We start from the raw sequence: 21377 nt of genomic DNA, 5'->3' as shown, positions 1-21377 counted from the left end.
AAAATAAACAAAACCTTTACAAACATAACAACAGGAACTGATCATCACTAGCATGATTCACAAAATTAATCCAAGGAGATAAAACACAATTGTGTAGAGAAACTGCCTTAACAAATTTGTAGATAGCATTTCATTTGAATGTTGCCCATAAGGTTTAAATGAAAAGATGTAGATGTGTGTTTATTTCTCAACAAATCAATTAATTTGTCTTCATTTAAATATATAAATCGGTTTAGGGAATCAAAAATGATTGACTTGGTCTTCATAGACAAAAGCTTTTGCTACACATCCATAGCAGTCATAAATATAACAGTCTATGCATTTTTAACCGGTCGGTTTACACGCATGTAGGTGACATATCCTCATCGTGAGATTTTTAAAGGGGACACATCACAAAAATCGGACTTTTCCATGTTTAAGTGCTATAATTGGGTCCCCAGTGCTTCTATTAACTTAGAAAATGTGAAAAAGATCAACCCAGGAAAACTTAGTTTTGCCAAACCATTCTCTTCAAGCATGTGAAAAAATACGTCATTGAAATTTGGCTCCCCTTGTGATGTCAGAAGGGGATAATACCGCCCCTCAATCTGCACTATCCAAACATGGCAGTGCAGAGATCAGCTCATTTGCATTTAAAAGGACACACCCAAAATGGCACATTTTTGCTCGCATCTACAAAGTGTCAATTTTAATATGCTATAATAAATTATTGAGGAGTATTTTGAGCTAAAACTTCACATAGGTACTCTGGGGACACCAAAGACTTATTTGGCATCTTAAAGTCTTGTGAAACGTCCCCTTCAAACGTCAAAATTTTAAAAACGCATCTCAGATAGTCTTCTTGAAAATTACTAGGTCATTCAGCAACATTACTGGAGCATTACACTGTGCTTTCACAACTACAACCCATCGACAATTTACATTCATCACCAACTCCTCTGAATTTAAAGTCAAGAAACAGCCAACATTTAGCGTGATGCTAGTGTAGTGTGCGAGTTTTACTCACCTACTGCCGGTGGTCCTGCGTTCGCCGCTCTTCCCTGTGTATTGGCACTCATCCCACCCCTTCCAAACCCCTTAAACTGTTTCTGTGACGGCGCATCCCCTGCGCCCGATTGGCTGGTTAGTGTCCGTGGTTTAAAATGCCTCCAGCGGCAGGTTTTGATGTTTCTGAGAATCTGCCTCAGTTCCGAATAAGCAGGAAGTGAGGAAGAGGAGCGCGAGGGCTGGGACGAAGATGACGCGTGGGTATTAGTCTGAGAAATGGTTTCTGAATGTACAGGAGAAGCAGGAAACGAAAATTCCGAATCCGAGTCCAGACTTTGGAATACGCCGTCCAAATTGGAATAGGCTCGGTCCAGAAGAACCCTAAATGAAAGAGTTTAATAAGATTAGGATCAAATTAATATTCAAGATGATGTGTGAATGTCAGAAGGGTTTGCTAACCTGCCGCCCCGTCCTGTCCGTCGCCGTGCCAACCCGACACAGCGGCGGGGAATGGTGAGAGTGGTGAGGGAGTACCGGAACCGCGGGTCAGGTGACCCTCCTTCTGTTTCTCCGGACCACGGCCAGCTGCCGCTCTGATCCAAACGGGCCTAAAGAGGCGACAAAAAAAACAAGTTGTGAGCTAAAAATAAAAACCAGGATGAAGGGGAAGTGAGGGATTGGCGACATGATTAAAATACTCGATGGTTACTTTACATGCAAAGACCTGAGCCAATCATAAGAGAGCTCATTTACATACAAGTAGACAAAAACAGCCTGCTTATGTTCACGTAAAACTAAATAAATATGTGCTTTTATTTTTAGGACAGAGTTGAATAATAACATTCAAGGGGAAAGTATTGACACCTACAGCGTGATAAACACATCCCGCTTTCCTCCTAAAAGCAAACGCTCCATCAGGCTCATTTTCTTCCTCTGCCTCTGAGGACCCAGAATGCATCTGCACAAAAACAGGAAGTCTTTTGAGCTCCAATAGTATGAAGTACCAAGTTCACAAACAAACTTAAATTCAATGTGAAGAAAGTTTAAGGAAAGGAAATGTTTTACGCTTATACCTCAGGTTCGTCGTCTGAGCTAGGAAAGTCGTACTGGTTGAGGTCTTTAGGGTTAAATAGGGAGGGGCCAGTATGCAAGGGCCCGGACAGAGTTGGCATTTTAGGCTTCTTTTCGTATTTCCTTTTGGTTCTGATCACTTCTGTCTTTTCAGGCTAAGAGAAAATAAAAATATTTTAACCTAAAGATGAACATTTAACTAGTGACACGTTCATTGCATCGACTCTTTATCTACCTTGGTCTTGTAGTCTTTGAAGTCCATATGGTCCTGGTGGCGGTACTGACTATTGCTGGAGAAGGGCATTATGGGAATCTTGTAAACAGGTTTGGCCATCGCCAGCGCTTCTGCCATCACCTCTGAGCCATGGTCTGGCATAGTGTTTCTGAAAAGATATTCATAACTAAGCTGTAACACACATCTCTAATTGCAAGGTTAATTGGTTAATACAAAAATGCTTTGTTAAAGCAATGCTTTTGACAGGTATTAGGTCTGTACTGAATTACAAGAGATAACCCACACTATTATACACACACAATCACACAACAAAGCAGAGTTATTAAGCAAGACAAATCACTAACGGAGCTCTACACTGCAGATGTGCCCTTTACGTACAAGGTGAACCGTAATTGCTCATCTAGCCATATAAAACACCCATTCATTATTATACGCAACGAAGCCTAAGCCAATTAAAAAAACACGACCCGTTCTGAATATGCATGAACACACACAAAAACACTAAATTATAAATGCACATAAACAAACTCCAGAGCCAAGCAAGATTTCAAACACATTTTCAGGGACAAGCTCAGATCCAGAATGCAAGAATTAGACTTCAAAGGTTTTTAATTTCAAAGAGAGAGAAAGAGAATCATGCGAGTATGATTATGTGTGAATGTACATGAGCAGGAGTGCGCATATGAGTGTGATTGTGTGGGAAAGTGTGAGAGCATTTGTGCCTAAATTTGTGAGTGATTTTGTGTGTGTCTGTAAATTAGAGTTTGTGTACGCTTGAGTAATTATGTGTGTGTTTATAAGTGTGGGAATGTGTGTGTGAGAGCATGTTTGCGACTGATTGTGTGTCTAAGTGCAAGTGGAAAAATGTGCATGCGAGTGTGATTGTGTGTGCTAGCATTTGTGCCTAAATTTGTGAGTGTGTGTATGTAAATTTGAGTCTGTGTATGCTAAAGTGATCATATGTGTGTTTATAAGTGTAAGTGGGAAAGTGTGCATGCGAGTGTGATTGTGTGTGCTAGCATTTGTGCCTAAATTTGTGAGCGAGTGTGTGTATGTAAATTTGAGTCTGTGTACGCTAAAGTGATTTTGTATGCATTTATAAGTGTAAGTGGAAAAGTGTGCATGCTGGTGTGATTGTGTATAAGGATAGGTGTCTGTGTAAGTGTGGGTCTGCACGCTAGTGTGACTCTGTGTGCAAGAGACTGAATGTGTGTGGTAGTGCATGTGCACGTAATTGCACAGCATTGTGTTCTCAAGTTTGAGAGTATGCGTGTGTGTAAGTTTGAGAGTGATTGTGTGTGGCTGTGTGGTGTCTGCAAGTGTGTGTGCATTAGGGCTGTCAACGAATATTCTAAATTCGAATATATATTCGAATAGTTAAAAAAAAACTAATTTCGAATACGAAAATTAATATTCAAATTATTATTATTTTTTTTAAACGCCGGCGGTAGTAGAGGTGTGGCTGTCTGCTTTGTGAGTGGGCGCGCTAGTGCGCCTGGTTCAAGGACAGGTCACAGTAGTCACACTGTCTGACAGCGTCACTGCTGAAAGTTGACGCGTCTTGAATGGAAGATGGCAGAAAGTCGACCGCAGCCGAGAAAGCGATTTTAACCCCCCCAAAATCTAAAAAGCCATGTCTGGAAGTACTTTGGATTTTGGTCGTTAGGAGGTAATTGTTGAGCCGCGAGATAAAGTTGTTAGCATATTCGACCACTAGCAACATGATGTCACATCTCGAAAATGTGCACCCAAATGAGCATGGCATCCTGTACACACTGCATATTAATTTGTTTGTCACTAATACTGTTCCGTACACACACACTTCAGTAATTTACGGGACTGACAATCGCATTCTACAACCGCATTAACTCCCGCAAAATACAGGTAGTGACAACCGCGTTTACAGAAACTTTGCATAGTGTGTAAGCTACATAACTGAACAACTAGTAGTTAATAAAGTGTTTAAACGTGCATCATGGACATGACAGGTCAATCTTCTGAAAAAAATAAATTCCTAGAAGGGGATAAAGTCTTCTGTATGCGCGGTACAGAAAATGACAGAGGCACAAGCGTTTGCTGCTCAGTGTTGCCAGATCTTGCACCAAAAAAAAGAGCTAACAAGAAAATTCCAATAATAAACCTAAATAAATCCAAACGCTTTACCTCAAAGATCAAAATATTGGGACCGGCACCTTTACATTTTAACAACACCAAAAACTTGATCGCTTCATGAGCCAAAAGCCATAAATGGTTAAAAAGACGAGGCCTTGGCAACACTGCAAGAGCGCGCGCAGCCTCACAAATGCGTACAATACACAACGACATGACGAAGGTTTATTGCAAAACATAATGCTGTTAAATTATTTTAGTCAAAGCTGTGAGTGATAAGCACGCGAGATGGAAGAACGTTGCTATGGTTATTTCCGTGTCAATCATCACATTTTCGCATTTAAATGCGGTTGTCACACCTGAAAGTTTGCGGTGTGTACGAGACCATAATGTGTGGAACTCCAGCTAAACAGTCACGTCTTAACACTTACTTTGCATCGCCCGCCACAAGCTCTTTGTCTGCAACACGACAAGAGGTTATAATTAGGGCTGAACGATGTGAGGAAAAGTTGCGATGTGCGATGACATTGTTTAATGTTGCGATGACGATGTGAGTTGCGATAAATATATATATATATTTTTCATGTTTTAGGGGCCATTCACAAACACGTGGAAAACACTAGACACGTAGGTTATTGTCACATGTACTGCACACTGCGCTTGTGTCATTCTGAAAAGTTAAAATGTTTTTGAAATACCTGGAAAAAACGAGCATGTCACGAACGCGACGCTTCCAGAGCACACATACATTTGAAATAATGAACTTGAGTGCGCAATAGACGCAATATGAGAACACCGCTTCCACAGTACCTGTGTTTGCGGCGTCATCTTCTCTAAATTCAAAATAATTCCATGATATAGCTGAAGTGCTGTTCATTTTCACCACAAGGTCTTCGTCTGACAACACATTTTCCTCACTCTTCTCTCCTTCCTCTGCCATCGTTTTTGCTAACAGGCACAGCGTCGCAGCTTACACCTCACAACTCAATCTGAGCGTAGCTGACTTGGGGGTTCCCCTGATTGGCCTAATAGCATGAACGCGCAAACCATCGCTGCGTCCGAAACCGCCTACTTCCATACTATATAGTAGGCAATGTAGTGCTTTTTTCATACTATATAGTATGGTAGTAAGCGATTTCGGACGCAGCACATATCTTCAGGACTAAACGTGATAGGTCAAACGTTTATTACATGCGCTTACTGTTTTCCCTTCATTCATCGCGTCAAGGCTGTCTGTTGCGATGTGTTCATCGCGTGAGTTCATATCGCGATGACGATGAAAATTCGATGTATCGTTCAGCCCTAGTTATAATGGAGAAACTAATTTAGTTCATTTGTAAGGACACGAGACCGATCAGTGTCGTGGATGGAGCAGGCTTCAGGGAGTTCTGTCAAGCCATGTAACCGAGCCCGAGGTACCATATCCCTTTGATGTCTCTTGATTTACACTTTTTGTGTAGGTAATATACGTTGTCAAATATGTTTAAACTTAAATAGACTACCTATACAAGTAGTTATGTCTCTTTGTATTCATTTGTCCCGTTATTGACGTAATGCCCGTCATTGAAAAAAATGGTTCGAATATTTGTGTTTTTTTTTAGGGAGAATATTCGAACATCATTTTTGAGCAATTTTGACAGCCCTAGTGTGCATCAGTGTTTGTGAGTGAGTGCATGCATCTGTAAGAAATTGAGTGCACATGAGTGTGTGTGTAAATTTAAGAGTGAGTGTGCGTTTGTGTGTGTGCCTGCAAGTGTGAGTGAGTGCATGCATCTGTAAGAGAGTGAATGCACATAAGAGTGTGTGTAAGTTTGAGAGTGATTGTGTGTGTATGTGTGCGTGTCTGCAAGTGTGAGTGCATGCATCTGTGAGAGAGTGAGTGCACATAAGAGAGAGAGAAAATGTGTGTGTATGTGTGTGTTTCTCTTCTCCACGATCTCCAGTGTGAGGTGCAGCAGTTCTCTCTTGCTCTTCTCTCGTTTCTTGATCATCTCCAGTATGGTAACGGCACGACTCAGGTCTCTTCTCAGTTTAAGCATCTTCTCATAAGATGCCTCGTCATTTTTGCGGTTCTGTGCAAAAAATAACACAAGTTAAACGTTTGGTGTCCACAAACACAAGCTGCGTTCCATTGCAGATATGCAGAAAACTTTAGCGTTATTGTCTAAATGTCGACAAAGAATTATTATGAAATGGCGTTTCCATTAAACGATGATATGCACCAGAAACATTGTTCATCCCTTAAGTCACTTTAAACATCACGGCGACTGATGTTGGTAGGTTTACTAATCACAGCCACGGCACTAGGCATTATGTTTAACAGAAGTATCAGGGTTTCCCGCAGAAAATGTGTTAGTTAAGGTGGTAGGGTTGGGTGGGTGGTTGTAGCAATCAAAGAGGCGGGGTGTACGCATCATGATGAAAATGAAAATATTTTTATTGCGGTGTGAAGCGCGTACGCGCTATTCTCCGAGATGCACTTGACAGCCTTTTGTGCAGCAATTTTTTTTTGACGACCCAGTTAAGGAGGTAGGGTTTCCCAGCTTAGGCGGGCCGCCCGAACTGCAAAGTGCTGCGGGAAACCCTTTGTATTATTCGAACATTAATGCCAAGGAAAGCCCCTTATACTTAGGAGCGGCAACGTATAGGTGTTTCTGGGAGGTTTTAGTACAAAAAATATTTTTTTTCTGAAATGACTGAAAAACCACCTTAGCGTACCAACTTGTTTTCCAAAATGTTTTTGCAAAATTGACATGTTACCACTGGCAGAATTATTTGCAAATTAAAAATGTCAATTTGCACAACTTAAAGTGTAATGGAAACACTGCACGCAGGTACTGACACCAACATCTTTGCTTTGCCTTTTAACATTCATAGCATTGCAATTGTCTATAACTGGGGTTGCCACAATACCTGATGTTAACCGAGCAGAATTTCAGAATTAGAGCTTTAAACTTTTTACTATAAAGCTTGAGCTACTCAGTGGTTAAAAAATAATAGTCTAATGATTGTTAAACAGATAATTTGTCATATTGCGCAAGGGAATTCGGTTAATTTTTCATGCTTGATGAGCAAAGCAGATCAACTCAACATGACCGCAGGAATGATGCCTAATTACCCATCACAATAATAAACCACATAACTGTGTTTAATAATCATTATCTAATGTAATGAACTGAGATCCTCATTCTCTCAGCCAACTCATAATACCACACTATCTATCCGACAAAAAAGACCACACCCCAAGACGTCATTTCGAGTCTGACTTCAACTGAGATTGTTTGAAAATTCACTAAAGGTTATTCATCGTCATTAATTTAGCAGTATTTCCAGTAATGCATTAGGGCAAATAAAATTTTCCTTGCACTAATTAAAATGGTTTGTTTTGTATTATGTAGACAAGCTTAAAAGTTCACTACACCAGTCTTCTTCATAACAGGCTGCTGAAGGTAGGATATTCAGTATGAACCACTTCTCCACATCCAAAATTACTATAAAACCCATCAATGGATTCAGAACCAAAATAGCTACATTGCTCACCGCCTTGCAAGAAACCTTAACTAACATTAAAACTGGACTTCAGGGGGAAAAACACAAAGCTGTCAATAAAGCAGAACATTTTAAGGGCTGGACGGATCGAACACAGGCAGCTGTAGCATTGGACAGCTTTAATCTGCACAGCGAGTGCCGCTCTAAAGAAAAACATCAATACGGCCGCTCGTTCGAGCGGACCTGCTCACCTTTCTCGTCTGCATCTTCTCGGTCCGTCGCCTGAAGGCCACGTAAGGGTCGTTGGTGCTGGATCCATCACGTCTCTCCTGTTTGATGGTCGGAATGAGGGATCCGCTTTTACACAGTTTCCTCTTCCTGCTCCAATACTCAAACACATCCCTGATCAGATCATCATCCTCCTTTAGTAGGAGTTTGGCTTCTTGTAGGGTCACCATCTGTAACATGATGGGAAATAAAAACATTGATTTTACAGTTTTTAAAAGATATCCAACTAATTTGCTATCGTTAAACTGTTTAAGGTATAAATCTGCCACCATGTAATGACATAATAGTTAATGGATTTTGGATTTATTCTGGTAATTTGCTAACGCTTTAAGTTACAAGTAAGAGTGTAGTACAGTTTCCACATAGTAAAGGCAAATTAAAAAAGCATCACTCATATAGAGCTTACTAAGTTGTTCAAAGATTTTATAATCGAGAGGTTCAAAGCCTCTTCTTCAGTTCTCATTTTAAAGCATCAAGCCTCGCCGGGCGCAATCCCAGAGGCCGTTTTGTAGTTCACACTGAAAGTGGCAAATTTTTTAATAACCTGCTGTCCGCTGCCTTTCTCCAATCTGTCAATCATCTCCTCGAACTGCAACGCTCCCACCTCCAGCTTTTTCTTTAGCTTATTCACAAAAACGTCATCCTCCGAGTCCAGATCATAGTCCGGCTGCTCCGCGTCCAGACTAAAAGGCTGTAAACGGAGAGAGAAAGGTCAAATCTAATGCATCAAAAGCTTGAAGTCAGTATTAAGGTCTCACAATATGGCAATTTCTTGTTTGAGTCACAAAACTACATGCCTATGAAACATATGATGAATTTGATTTACTTTAATGGCCAGCCTTAATTTCATAATTTCTGAAGGGACGGTCATATTACAATTTTCGCTCCATTTACTTCTATTTATATGCATGTGAATGCTCAGACTAGAAACGCAAGCTCGTGCGAAGTTCAAGACTGGTGAACTCTGACCTGCGAATTCGTCTAACATGGAGACATGTGACCGCTAGAAAACTGGTAAATTAAGGCATGACCTTTCTCTAAACCGAAAAGCAAAGATGGACAAAGCATTCTCCGCTAATATTCACAGTAACGTCTAAAAAATATTTACTTGCTCAAAGTCTGGTGTGACCGTCCCTTGATTGTTTGTTTAGTAGGGGTGTAACGATTAACCGTGCAAATGCGCGTTTTCTCAATGAATTATTTGAATGAATTACGGTGAAATCCAGGCACATCCGAACACCAGGGGGCGCTCCCGTGCCGAAACTCCCTTTGTGCCACAGAAGTAGTAGCATTACGAATGCTATTCCAGGAAATGTTTACAGAAATATTTATATCACTGTTCTTCAAATAGTTTCAGGTATTTTCATGATAATAAAGAATATTTTAAATGATTTGGTTTAACGAGTGTTGCTTTTTTAATGCACGTTATAAACAACTCCAACTCGTTATGATTTTAGATTGATAAGGACTTCCTACTGACCAAATGCCGTAGTACACGCACAAGCTGTGCATTAAACAAAGAATCGCATTCAGAATCGATTTCAGACAGGCATTTTTAATGGGACACACGGTTGAATCGTTACATCCCTATTGTTTAGTAGTTTCCAATGATTTTTTAAAGAAAAACGTGTTATGTTTACTGCATTGAATCTTTAAAATAAACCGTTTGTATACATTGTTTGAACTGTAAACAAACACATCAGTACATATGCTTAATACAATTATGCTAGCTGGATTTTAGGGCAGGTTTACACAATAACGATTGTATGAAAAATAATCTTTACATTTCTTGACAAATTTTGCGTACACACACCACAGTTTTGTTATAACGATTCCAATTTAAATACATCCACAAGATGAATAAAAACTCTGCGTGATAGGCCAGCAGGTGATGTTACTTCGTAAAGAAATACTAAGATGGCAAAATGCATCAAGCAATTCAGTTTTGGTGAACGATGAGGAAGGTTAACTACCACAAGCGACCCTGGACTATAAAGCGGCAACATTTTGCAAACTTTGTTCAAGAAGCGTTAATAACCTCAGTATCTTGAGTAACACAAACACAGCCAAGTACACACGCATGCCTCTAGCCCAAACACGTAATAGGTATGACATCCTTCTTTTCTCAGATTTACGATTTTGTCATTTACACAAAAACGATAACAAAGCCAGTTTCAAAAACATGCACTTTGAGTCCCATTTCAAACACTTGAATTTTCAGTACGCCAAACTCTGTTGTCATCTAAACGAACAGTCAAAACCCCCAAATTTTCCAATTTTGGTTGAAACTATTACTGTGTGAACAAATCCTTAGACCAATGGGCTCTAACTAGGGTTGAAACGATTCATCGAGTTACTGATTCACACGGACCGTTGTTCAATGTTCAGGAAGCACATCATAGCGCGTGATAGATTTTGAAGTTAGTTGGCATGATGGCGGAGATATCAATAAACAGCAGAGAATGTCTAAAGTTTTGGATCATTACATTACATTCAGCATCTGAACCGAAAACATCCACTGCTGTTTCACCAAGCGTCGCTGAAACAAGGTAACGTAGCCTAAAGCCCGATTTATAGTCGTGCGCAAGTTCTACGCCGTAGCTACGGCATAGGCTATCTGTAGCCTGACGTGCACCTCACAAAATTTTAACAGCACGTCACAGATCTACGCGGTCCGCAAGCGTTGTGATTGATCCACCAGAACCCCTCCCGTCAGGTAAAAAACTGCGTTATAGGTATTTGTCGTTTATGACGATAAAAACAAAGATGAGCCAAGTTGAGGAGTGATTTAACTCAAACTGCATCAAAAGTCGTTGTTTATTTACTTCCATCATTGCTGGTCTTCTCAAATTATACACAACAAGTTGCTGTTTCTTCTTCGTTTGTGGGTTTACTTGCTAAGCTGCTTCTTCTTTGACGTTCGCGCTGCTACCGTGGTTACACGCATGGATACTGCGGACGACGACGCAAAAGTATAAATGAAAACCGACGCGGAACCTACGCCATAGGACCTACGCACAACTATAACAAGCCCTTAAGCCTATACATTGATGTTCGCTGATTTTAATCCCATACTGTATTTGAGATTTTTAATTTGGGATTATAAAACATTTACTTTGATAAACTTTATCCGATTAATCGATCGATCAAGTGCTAAATTAATCGAATACAAAAGGAATCAAGAGCTGCAGCCCTAGATCTAACAATGGGCAACCCGGTGTGTTTCAGACACATAACAATGGATTAAAGGATGATGGAAACACTACGAAGTAGAAATATTTAGCAAACAAATTTTCTACTGCCTCAACAAACTTCAGCTTAACTTTCAGAATAGACTACTAATTATTTTTTTCATTTTATTATTTGAAAATGGCAGTCCAGTCTACTATTGCCATCGCATCAACCTGCCCCTGCGGTACATGAAACTGAGATCTCTACCAAAATAAGCAGAAATATGGCACAGACACCCTGAGAGAAACCACAAGGTACATTCCTCATTTCCGTTCTTCATATTCCCACTGATTTAAATCCCCTCCCTCAATGACTCTCAGCTAAAGGAGCATGCACAGACATAAGCTGGAGGTGTCCTGCTGTCAAAGACTATTTCAGACACTCCAGGGACCGCCAGACTCACTTAAATTCACTCCCCCGAAAACACACGAGAGTCAGGCTAGAGGAAACGCAGCGGGACAGCTATAAAATTCCCAGTAATCCCAGTTAAATATTGACTACCCTACACAGTAACCATGTGGCTTAGCAGTTTTCCACAACATACCATTTCATGCAACATCATGAAATCTGGCCAACATTTTAAATCATAATTTTTACTGTGCTGAAGTTTTGTTCACCTGCAGACACATATTTGTGGTTAATTTTTATGCAAAAATGTTTATATATACACATTTTCACCTATGCAACCATTTAGCCATTTATAGGAACGTACTAGTGTATATATCGGTCATGTAAATTTAGCCACTGAAGTAGCACCAAATCCTGCTACAAGAACAAAAGCATCTGTGGTAATAACACAAATTCACTTACATTACTACATTCCAGGAAAAAATAATCAACCTTACAGATCTACATTAATTATCTCATAAGTCATTAATATATTTGAATCTAAGAAGCGTTTAAGAGATACTTGAAAGTATATAACCCGAAAGAATCGCAGGGTGGCAGATGGTACAACACCCCTAAAAATACACAAAGCACCTGCTGCTCAGGAATCAGAGGACAGATGTTAACAACAAAGACTGGGTGCTAATGTCTTTCACACAAACACTCAAATACCTGTCCCCCATTGCAATCTAAAACACTGATTAACTAAATCAGCAAGCCCTCATTAGCATTTGTGCACTCACGCTGTATGTGAATGAGCTGCTTTGGCATCTTGAATTCTCCAGGGTAGAGCGAATCGTAGTAGGCAATGTTGCTCTCTGCCTCTGGGACGGGAATCACCATGCTGTCCTTCTTCTCTCCGTACACCTGCTGGGCAGAGATCGCCCTCTGGAGATGGTGTTCCGATGACAGCCGTAAAGAGAGAGATGCTTGGGTAAGCGCAAACTAAAGACAGCAATCACAGACTTACTGTAATAGAGACTCCGTACAAGAGACTTCATAAGGTACGGGGTCTAGTCTGGGTTTTTTTTCAAACGCACAGCCTTGCCTTGGTTTATTTGACTTGTACGTGTACACAAACGTTCGACGCATACACATTGCAACAAAATGCAGTTCACCTCCTGGGTTACATACTACATTCACCTGCAGGTGCATGTGCAACCTACGCATACAATTTACACAGGTTTGAAAAATCCGGCAGTGTGCGTACGTTAGAAGAGTGTGCGCGTAATGACGGAAATGGCACTGCACATTAGTGTTGGGCGATATGCCACATTTTGTGAGATCGCTGATGCACAATAGTATCGAGGGGTGGGGCAGTAGTAGGGCTGCACGAGTCGCATGTGATTATCACGCGCATCTCGTCAGTAATGCCGGTTCCTTGATTAGTATTAAATCGACATCAGCTGCTTTCATGTGCAGCGGCATTAACTGCACAGATTGGTTCACTGCCAATGACGAGTTTTTCCGGCAATCCGTATTTACGATATTATCCACCAAGTGGCGCTCTTACCTAACTTATAATACCCAGAAGTATTCCATTAGGACAAACAGTTCAAACTGTGTATGTTTTGAGGATCGTTCCGAATATAATCTTTATAAAAAGTCCTTCACAAAAATGCAATTATCTCAGCTTTTTATTGAAAATTTGGTAGTTTTTGAAGAAACCTACCCATATGCAAGAGGTACTAAAAAGAGAAAAAACGAAAATAGGATGAAACCATTTTTTTTTAAAAATGTCTGTTCTTTCATTTTATATATTGTATGTTTATATATTTAAAGAAAAACATTTCCTGGAAGGCATTAAACTTTTGTAAAAATCTAAAAAATGCTGGCGCTGTCTGGCAACTTAAAAAAAGAACACTGTCCAGGAAAGAGTTAATAACTGCGCTGCAAAAACCGACTCTCTTACTTAGTATTTTTGTCTTGTTTTCAGTACAAATATCTAAAAATATTTAAAATTAAAATAAATATTCTTGATGAGCAAAAATAAGTCTAGTTTTTGAAAAAAAAAAACAACAACATAAAATTTAAGTGAATATGAAAAGATCTGGAGACATCTGTCCCACATCAGCTAATGGTGGAGAGTGTAGATTAGCATTTAACATGTAAAATGTTTTGCTAATTCTTCAGTCCATTAGGGCTGTCAACGAATATTCTAAATTTGAATATATATTCGAATAGTTTAAAAAAATTCTAATATGAAAATTAATATTCGAATAAATTATTATTTTTTGTCAGTAAACAGTCACGTCTTAACACTTACTTTGCATTTCCCGCCACAAGCTATTTGTCTGCAACACGACAAGAGGTCATAACGGAGAAATTAATTTCGTTCATTTGTAAGGACATGAGCAGGCTTCACGGAGTTTTGTCAAGCAATGTAACCGAGGTACCATATCACTTTGATGTCTCTTGATTTACTTGTTTTGTGTATGTAATATACGTTGTCAAATATGTTTAAACTTAAATAGACTACCTATAGAAGTAGTTATGTCTCTTTGTATTAATTTGTCCTGTAATTGACGTAATGCGTCGTTAAACGTCATTAACGTCGTTGAAAAAAATGGGCAACCAGATATTCGAATAGTTCGAATATTCGTGGGTTTTTTAGGGAGAATATTCGAACGTCATTTTTGAGCAATTTTGACAGCCCTACAGTCCATGGCTAAAGATTTACTGTCATAGTAATGGCAAGCATTTTACTATAGCACACATCCAATGTAGTAGCTCAATTTATAGACCACTGTGCTATCAATGCAAAAAGTTTTATTTCTTCGATAAGTTGGCCTCAGAATCATCTCAGCTGTTCAACGAAAGAAAAACCCAACTTTCCCACCATGTAAATCTTTAATACAGATCTCACACATGTGCTGTTTCTTATGCTTCTTACTTAATTTGAAAGCAATGAACTTTAAATTAAACCAATGCTGAAGGTCAAATCAACAGTATGTACACCCAACAAACATATTTCTAAACACTAAATCAGTATAAACAATAACTAATTGTTCAAAACCACGTGTACGTGAGCCAGACCGGATGAGGTTAATGCCCGAGGAGCTGATTTAAACCAAATGGCAACACTTGGCAACAGATAAATAAAAAAACATTCCACACACAACAGCCTGAAAACATTTAAGTACACCAAACGAACTCTGGAGATAAATTTAGTGATCTAATATCACCAAATAAAGAAAAAATATCCATTTACTTCAATATATTAGCCAAGTGATGGAGCCAGCTATTGTGAAACAATACACTTTTATGAAGTGTTTTAGCATTAAATCTCTCTCACAAACACATGCTTTTTAAATGACTCAGCTGTGAGTTTTCGTTGAAGGCTCTTATGCAAGAAGGCAATTATAAAGAGACAAAAGCCAGTCATCCTACAGCAGTCCTCTGAATAACCTTTAGATTGCAAATGAACGGGTGACCCCGTCAAGTGACCCCAGAAGATCACTATTACTACCAGATGAGGTGAGGAATAACAGTATGGACACAGAAGAAACAAAAAACCCTGAGACAACAAAAACCTCAGTTATTAAATACATTTTGCGAGACTACAAGCATTTTACAGCAAGGGCTGTCAAAATAATTAAATAATCGTCTCACCGCAATTGTTCGACCTCATCGTGATGATTTCAGATCACCGCAATGATTGCATATCTCTTTATAAAACACAAGGGGGAGTGTAGTGCATGTAGAGGCAATTAACCGTCAGTCAATTTTCATAACCGTGACAGCCCTATTTACAGCTACAGTTTCTTGTAATCAAGTCAACACTTTCTATGACAATGCACACAATGTCAGAGGTTAGTTTGATGTAAACTTTTTAAATATGAATAATTATGAAGTAATGTATAAATTGGCATCTCTCAATCTAAGAGTGCAATTCAGCTAATAAAACTTGATTACTAAACAAAAATGTTTATCAACTCAAATTGATCGGCCAAACTGCATCTTGTAACTAGGTGTAAATCAGACATCTCGCCTCGACATGATATTTTATCGATTTTCTCAGCCAGTATTGTCAATAAAACCAAAATGCACGCTTTAGTGGAATTGCATAGACGGACGATATGTGAACTTCTGGAGAGGGTCAAAACGAAGTTACTGTTTATCAATATTTTAAGTGTGATTGTATTATTGGATTGATGCATTGAACCATAATTACACCATTATAGTTGTAACCGAATACATTCCCAGCTGATCATTTGTCCTCCGCTGTCTTGTCATTCACTACTACAGACAAGTGCTGTTGGCCAAAAGCAGCTCTACAAACTCTTGTGGGAGGAAACGTTTCACAAAAATACATTCCCAGACCTTGGAGACGGGTCAGAGAACCGGATTACAATTAATGACCCAATCAAAAGAAATAATTACCAAGTAATTGTTTGTTGTCCTTCAAGAAAGGTCCATCCCTTCAGGCCAAAGCTGAAAGCTTGATTTATAGACAACATAAAAGACTGTATCATTAAACACTATTCAAAGTTAACTGCATAATAGACAAGCTGCAGTGCACTTTCCCACTGTCTGCACTGCTATTTAATGAAATGCTGATCTTAAATATGCAGAGTAATGGGAGGTTTACTTCTTCCTGGAGCACTGTCCAGGAAATTATGGGACAAGCAGGTCAAACTTGTCTGGAATGTTGCATGACCTCTAACATGGACTACACTCTATGATGCCATCTCTGGGAAAGCCGGCTTGCCAGACTGACTAGGTTTGGAAAGAAAACCGCACAGCTTGTTTCAACCAAAACTGAGTGGTAAACTTTGGAAAGCGGGTGTGCAATAACCACACACAGGTAAATGCAGTGTCTAAATTTAAAGCAGCTAAGAAAATGTCTGATGAAGAAAAAACAAAACAGTAATGTACCAAGGCAAAATTATATGTCTGGAGTTGGCTATACCAGCTGGCAACTACTTAAGTTTACCAGGTGTTCTGTTGGACAGTTTTTTCATTGCTTCAATTGTAGAATGCAACAAGCCCTTAATATTAAGGTGTCACAATTTCGATTTTAAATCGGAATCAATCGAAATTAAGTCACAACCTCGAACTTCGAATTAAAAAAATGGAATCGTCGATGCTCCCATGCCCCCATGCCACGTTCAGTTGGCTTTTTCCGACCCCACCCACCTGCCATTCCATATGACGGGAAGTAAAGAGAGATCGTTTTGAGGAGGGGAGAAGATTTGCGTTTTTGATTAAAGATTTTTTTTTTTAAATAATTTTACTTTATGAAATAAAACTTTCTGATAACAGTTTGATGATTTTCCTTGCTGTTTAAAAAAAGAAAAAAACGAACAAAAAAGGCAGTGCACGTGTTGCATACACATGTGTGGTGTGCGTCGTCACTTATACCAGAGCGAAGATGGATGCAGAGGAGGTTGACAGTGATCTGGTGGCTAAAAAAAAACTCTATGTCTGTTGTATGGCGGTATTTTGGGTTTAGGATTACTGACACTGAGCAGTTGCTAGTACATCACGTGGCAATACGAAAACATTTCTAGTTTTACAAATACACATTTTAGCTAAACTGTGTGTGGATTTTCCTTAAAACCTATCAAGTTGACTCATGATACAATTTAGTATAATCACAATCGCACACCGCAATATTAGCATCAATAACCGCAATGGGAAAAATTACCCAAATCGTGCAGCCCTAATTTCAACTTTAAGGCTTTTAATTATTTTCTATATAACACAAAGACTTGACGGATACAGCAGCGGGCAAAAAACAATTACAAGTTCATTATTGGAGATTTGTTTATGTTTTCTACTGTATTTACAGTGAGGAAAGTTAACATATACGTACTAGCTTAATATTTGACCTGCACTTCCCTGTATAAGAATGTTGTGTTTACAAACAGTAACTGAAAATCCTACACATTTATAAAAAGTTACGTTAGCAACAACTAAAAGATAGTCAAGGTTCAACCTATTGAAATGCATTAACGCACCACCAGATAAATGACACACTTCACTTTATGCAGCAACTTAACTTTTTCATTTACAGTAACAACAAATAATGCGTCCATAAAACATTTACAAACAGCGAGACATTAAAACGTTGTACATGTGAGTACAGCTGCATAACGATTAATCGCAACTAATCGTCGTCAAAATAAACGTTTTTGTCATATGCAGTATGTCTGTGTACTGTGTATGATAATTATGTATATAGAAATAAACACACATGCATGTATAATTTTAGAAATAAAATATTTATATTTTAAGTATTCATGTTATAATATTATACACTTTTATTATGCAAACGATTAGTTGTGATTAACTGTTATGCAACCCAACATTTAAGTGTGATGATGTCACTTATTTCTTGAGTTCAACAACCAGATGATGAACAAACAAACTAGAAAGTGTCAGCGGAAAGTAACATCTGCTCGCCTATTAATAAACAAGAGAAAATGCGTCATGACTTTCAGACAGAAAACCCACAGCTAAGAGAAAAATACACCCCACCATCTGAATTTCCTAAATAATAACAATAATAAGTGCTTGTAATGTTTATAAGGGTTTTCCTATATTTCCATCAACAACTCAGTCCCAATGCCAAATTTTTGTCCAAAAACACTGCAATGGTTAGCAATACACAACAGCAGTGGTGTTAAAGTTTAAATGCATTAGGAAAAATGTTTTTAGCACACAAACATACCACTTTATAAAACTAACATGGCCTAAGCCAATGAGCCAATTTATTTAAAAGGAAATGTACTACCTACTGCTGTCGAGACTTTTTCAAGTTTGCAATCAAGGGTTTAAAAGTAACTCTGTAATTACAAGCATTTACACAGCGACCTTTGAAATGAATAAAAATTGGAGCTCTGATGAAAGTGCTTACAGTGATGTTGTGGGTCACCAAAGTTCCCATTAAGTCAAAAAAAGTCTTGAACTGTGTTTCACCTCCCAGTATACAGTTTTGATCTAAAGATAGCAAACTAAGTGGTTACTCAGGCAAACAAATGCCAAGGAAAGATAGCATGGCACATAAAAGTGCTTTAACAGTGCATGGATTTATGAACTTTCCTCTGAGTGGGTTTATGTCAGGACCATCAATTAAATTCACAAGGTCGGGATACAAAAAATGAACAGGGTCGACTATAGCTCCCAAGGGCCCTGGTTTGTGTACTTTTACTCTTGCAAAACAAAGGACTCATAAATAATTAAAAAAATTAGTGGTCATAGAGGAAGTGTTCAAATTAAAACCTCATCATGCGTATAAGACAATATTTTGATGGAGGTGTTTTTAATTGGCAGGACTTTTAAACTGACATTATCATTAAGTGCATTAAACAGTCATGTCCACAAACAAGTCAATCCTAAAGCTACCAAGAAACGTTAACTGACATTTAACATGCCCTTCGGCAATCTACCGCAAACAAGATCATGTCATACAACACATGACAAACCAAAAGCAAACTATCTGGTTTTTGTTTCAACAATAATCATTGGGCCTTGGCTAGCGGTTATCAAAACAACCAGTATGGAGATGTTTAACTTTAGAGTTGCTCTTCAACAAAAATCAAACGTATTTAAATCCCAAGAGACGACAACATCGGAAAGATGTCCCGCGCCCCGTGATGATGGCGGCCCATTAAGGTCTTTAACAAGAAGAACAAACTCCCAATGGCCCAAGATAACAGGTGGCCCATCTAAAAACTCAATAAATAATTAGGCCCTGAGAATTTAATGGGACCTACATTGCAAACCCTCACTTATAACCACCAAGGTCAAAATACAAGTTATTACGGGCTTCGCGACTGCATGTCTGTGACATGAATTTGCAAGTATTCAAAGGATACAAAATAAATTGCAACAGACTATTAAACGTTGAAACAGTAAACATCTGCCACTCATTATGTATTTTATGAACGATGCATTTGACAGACTTGTGTTGCTGATGCTGGTGGCCCTTGGACCCTCAGATGCATCCCACAGGAGCCTCCAGCTCAGCATCACTTACAAAGACCTTTGAACTTTTACAACTCCAGTTTTTAGTGATTATTGGATCTTTAAAAATTACTTTAGCTGCCATTTCTAGCAGCTAAAATATTTGTGCTATAAATACATCCAGGTTAGGACACTACAGGTATATATGATAGTACTACTTGCTACATTTTTTTACCCTATTATCATGAATAGAAAAACTGTATACAGTAGTATACTTAAATATAATAGAGTATAAATAAATCATATAGGAATTTTAAAGCAGTATACTGTGGTAAATCTTAAGTATACTACAGTGTTATTTTGTGTGGGTAACTATAAACAATCTTATTTCCCAGGCCTGGAAAATCATACTTTAAAAAGTCCCAAATTTTCCTGGAAAGCACAAAACGCGTAAATATGAAAAATATACAACTTTTCCCTAAACAAAACACATAATTTAAGTGGAACAAATACACAGAAAACTAGCAGTTAACTATTAAAATATAGCTGAGAAATAATACAGTAAATTTATATCCACCATTATGAAGTTTTCATGACTTTCCAGGACTAGGAAAAATATATATTTTTTTAATTCCCTGATGCATTTCCAGGATTACTGACAGCGGGGACCCTTGCTGTCATTTTCGCCCTCTGGCGGGCGCGCGGCTCTACTGCAAACGCGCAGGGGGAAAATCCAACAAAATGTCGGTCCCTCCGCGGTCACGTGACTCCTTTTGTGTTTAGCTGCACGACTGGCATCCCAACAGCTCGACACAACCCGACTTTCACACCAAAAATACCCAGAAAATACATCCAGCGTTATATACCAGCCGTTAAATTCGACGCACGCTGCAAAACGGCTCCAAAACACCGTGTAAAGCGGCGCGCTCGAGGGCGGCCATTTTGTTGCATCCAAACCTGCGCAGACTGACAGAAAAAAAACATATTTATATTGCGTTTGCATGGTGAAAACCGTACCGATTCCTCGTCCTTCTCCATGCCGGTGGGCATCTGCGGCACGGTGCGGTTGATGGACGCATACTCGTGCAGGTCGGGCAGATCCTCGCATCGGTAGATGGGCAGCGGTTTGAGCGCGTCCAGCGCCCGCGCCCTGAACGACAGTTTACTCATTTTACTGTATAAATCTATCCGATCCCCTCACAATCACCCATAAAACCGCCACAGATCTCATGGAGGAGGGTGGATGGAGGTAAAGGATGAGGAAAAAATGATGGTGTGGTAGAGATCCGGCGAGGAAACGCAGAGGCGGGTGTGTGTGTTTTTCTCTCTCGCGCGCTGTCTCAGTGCGCCATTCGAAACATGGCGGACATTAAAACTCTCGATCGCGTCTTGCCTTCCCACCTCCCTCTCACACACGCAGGCGCGCTCCCGTGAACGCGCGCCGCTGATATTCCCGTACGGCGCTGAACGCGAGCACGCGCTTGCGACAAGTCTTACAAAACTGTCCCTAATATGCGCCCTTACATGCCTTTAATCTTAAGCGGCTACATAATAAAAACGTGGTAACGTACTTAGCCACCTATGTCATGAGAAAATAAATTAGAATAATAAATTAGTAATAAGAAAACAAACATAAATTATTTTAACGATGATAATTGTTCAACTTTAA

At 39.2% G+C, this 21377-nt stretch overlaps 1 protein-coding gene across 1 annotated transcript in view; it reads right to left on the bottom strand.

Annotated features, from left to right (window-relative positions):
- epc1a (enhancer of polycomb homolog 1 (Drosophila) a) overlaps positions 1-21158 on the bottom strand; it is a 28283-nt gene extending 7125 nt beyond the window's left edge. Inside the window, exons 1-10 of the mRNA XM_073867161.1 lie at positions 20730-21158; positions 12547-12704; positions 8724-8875; positions 8143-8349; positions 6328-6474; positions 2294-2443; positions 2061-2213; positions 1856-1945; positions 1447-1595; positions 1007-1368 (exon numbers count right to left, since the gene is read on the bottom strand). Of these exons, the coding sequence (XP_073723262.1) occupies positions 1007-1368; positions 1447-1595; positions 1856-1945; positions 2061-2213; positions 2294-2443; positions 6328-6474; positions 8143-8349; positions 8724-8875; positions 12547-12704; positions 20730-20878 (1717 nt within the window). The 5' untranslated portion in view covers positions 20879-21158. The remainder of the gene's footprint in view (positions 1-1006; positions 1369-1446; positions 1596-1855; positions 1946-2060; positions 2214-2293; positions 2444-6327; positions 6475-8142; positions 8350-8723; positions 8876-12546; positions 12705-20729) is intronic.
- Positions 21159-21377: the final 219 nt, after the last annotated feature.

This window comes from Misgurnus anguillicaudatus, chromosome 4 (assembly GCF_027580225.2).
Source record: "Misgurnus anguillicaudatus chromosome 4, ASM2758022v2, whole genome shotgun sequence".
Taxonomy (NCBI): Eukaryota; Metazoa; Chordata; class Actinopteri; order Cypriniformes; family Cobitidae; genus Misgurnus; species Misgurnus anguillicaudatus.
This window is presented reverse-complemented; position numbering and strand designations above follow the sequence as displayed.